General features: G+C 35.8%; 1 protein-coding gene and 1 long non-coding RNA gene across 3 annotated transcripts in view; one reads left to right on the top strand and one right to left on the bottom strand.

Annotated features, from left to right (window-relative positions):
* The first annotated feature begins 22 nt into the window (after positions 1-22).
* LOC113464242 (uncharacterized) overlaps positions 23-2,006 on the top strand; it is a 3,054-nt gene continuing 1,070 nt past the window's right edge. The window contains exon 1 of the mRNA XM_026813047.1: positions 23-464. Coding sequence (XP_026668848.1) covers positions 136-464 — 329 coding nt within the window. The 5' untranslated portion in view covers positions 23-135. The remainder of the gene's footprint in view (positions 465-2,006) is intronic.
* Positions 489-2,000, bottom strand: LOC108624353 (uncharacterized). 2 transcript variants are annotated; one of them, XR_003389097.1, is made up of 4 exons: positions 1,579-2,000; positions 1,302-1,449; positions 739-1,188; positions 489-646 (listed from the first exon to the last, which is right to left on the bottom strand). It is a non-coding gene; the product is annotated as an uncharacterized LOC108624353 (long non-coding RNA). The 2 variants fall into 2 exon arrangements; XR_001916585.2 differs by having other exon boundaries at positions 1,302-2,000.

Genomic DNA, 2,006 nt, shown 5'->3' with positions numbered 1-2,006 from the left:
AAGGTGGGAACAACAGTCAATTCAAATGATTCACCGATCATCAAAGAGACAATCCCACAAAGGGAGGATAACAACTGTTTTGACAATGCCGGAGATGAGTACATCCTACCAACAAACCTTAACTACTATCAGGAAATGGAAATTACTGTCCCCAATGAGATAACAAGAACCATGGATGGTGATCTAACGATAAACAAGGGCACCCTGGCGCCGACAAAACCGAACGCGGCATTAACAAATAACCCGGCTCACGAGAAAGAAGAAACAACGAATAAACAGAACACGTGGGAAAACACCACAACAAACAAGGATAACGAAGCAGACTTCGAGGAAGCACTGCTAAGAATCTCACTCCCGCTAGAGGAACCGACGGAAAACATATCATCTACGTTAAAGCTTTACAACAGAAAGGAAGGAAATAAAATTGGAAACAATGGAGCACAAGGGAAAATAAAACATGACAGGTCAGTTACAAAAACCACTAACAATCTGGTAACAAACAATCGTTTATTCAACTCTTAAAATCCCATTGCCCAAATTACAAGTAGTATACGGAGATAAAAAATTAAACACTCTAAAACAAAGGAATCGTCCCGGTCTCCTGACCGGGACAATGTCGATAACCGGGAACAACGTCTAATTGAACCTGAAAATAAAAAGAGACAAAACCCGATCATTAATCTGAAAAATTTCTTTTCTATGTTTTAAAAATACAGGAACCATAGGAAATACAATCACCGTAATGGAAATACCACCAACAACGGAGCCAATGTAGTATAAAGGATAACCCACAAACGAAGGAAGAACCTGAGAGACACGATACGTACGCTAAGCAAGGAAAACAAAAGACCGGACAAAGGAAAACATAATCCATAACAGAAGAGGAACAAATCACCAAGATAACGAAACACAACTACAAAAGCGAGAACATATGTATAAAAATAAACAAAAGTATTATTATTAATATTAATATCGACCTAGTTATAAGAACATCATGTAAAATATACGTATATATTGTAAGAAATAAACCTGTTGACAAAAATCTGAAGACGATTAAAGACGGTCGCTATCTTCCCTGAAAACAAACTCCTATCGTTGTCCTCACCAAATTAAATACGTATAAAATTTCAAATCGAAGAAATCCACACACCGCAATCCCAGCCGAACAGCTATCCGTCCTCTGCAGATCTGAAAAATTAGAACATTAGAAAAATAAAACTATATATAAAAAAAAAAAAGAAGAAAGAAATTTGATATACTAAGAAAACAAAATTGCTACATCCAACAACAAACATACTCACGTTGTACACAACAACCAAACAGATACCCTCAAATTCGGCTCACAAGAAAAATATTTTGAAAAGAAAATTCACTCTGACCCACGCCCCGAATAATAAACAGACACAAACCCTTTGGAAATCATAGATAATCGATACCTCCACACACCGTCTAAAAACACAATTAAAAAGAAATTAAATATATGAATAAAAACAACAAACGACTTACAAAAACAAGAAGATGATCGAAACACATTAACAAACAACCTCTCGAGTAATAATGGTATTGCAAATTGATCACCTGGATCAGAATATATTTAAACCATCGACTCAACCACTCCAAAAGCAAAAACCCGTAAAAACCACAATTAACCCATGCACTGTTTAAGACAAGAAAACTAAAAAGTTAACATACAACTAACATAAAAAGAATTCATAAAAACGAAGAACAGACAAAAATACACATCAATCTGACATCTATAGGTTACGTTGTGAGAAACGTAAACACGGGCCCAACATGGCACCGAAAGAGCAAGATAAAAGGCACGCTGACCGAGAAACTCGGTGCGCGAAATTCAAACGATAAGAAAGGGAAAACAACCCCAGGCACTCAAATAAACAAAAAATTGTTAACAATAAATAAAAAGAAAAGAACAAGACCAAAACCACCACAACTAACGAAGATAACACAGACTAAAATAATACAAACAATAGAACGGTACCAGAATA

The sequence above is a fragment of the Ceratina calcarata genome, unplaced genomic scaffold (genome assembly GCF_001652005.2).
Source record: "Ceratina calcarata isolate Rehan_Ccalc_2016 unplaced genomic scaffold, ASM165200v1 scaffold306.2, whole genome shotgun sequence".
NCBI classification, from domain to species: Eukaryota; Metazoa; Arthropoda; class Insecta; order Hymenoptera; family Apidae; genus Ceratina; species Ceratina calcarata.
Note: the sequence above shows the minus strand (reverse complement) of the source record. Positions and strands in the feature narration are given on the sequence as shown.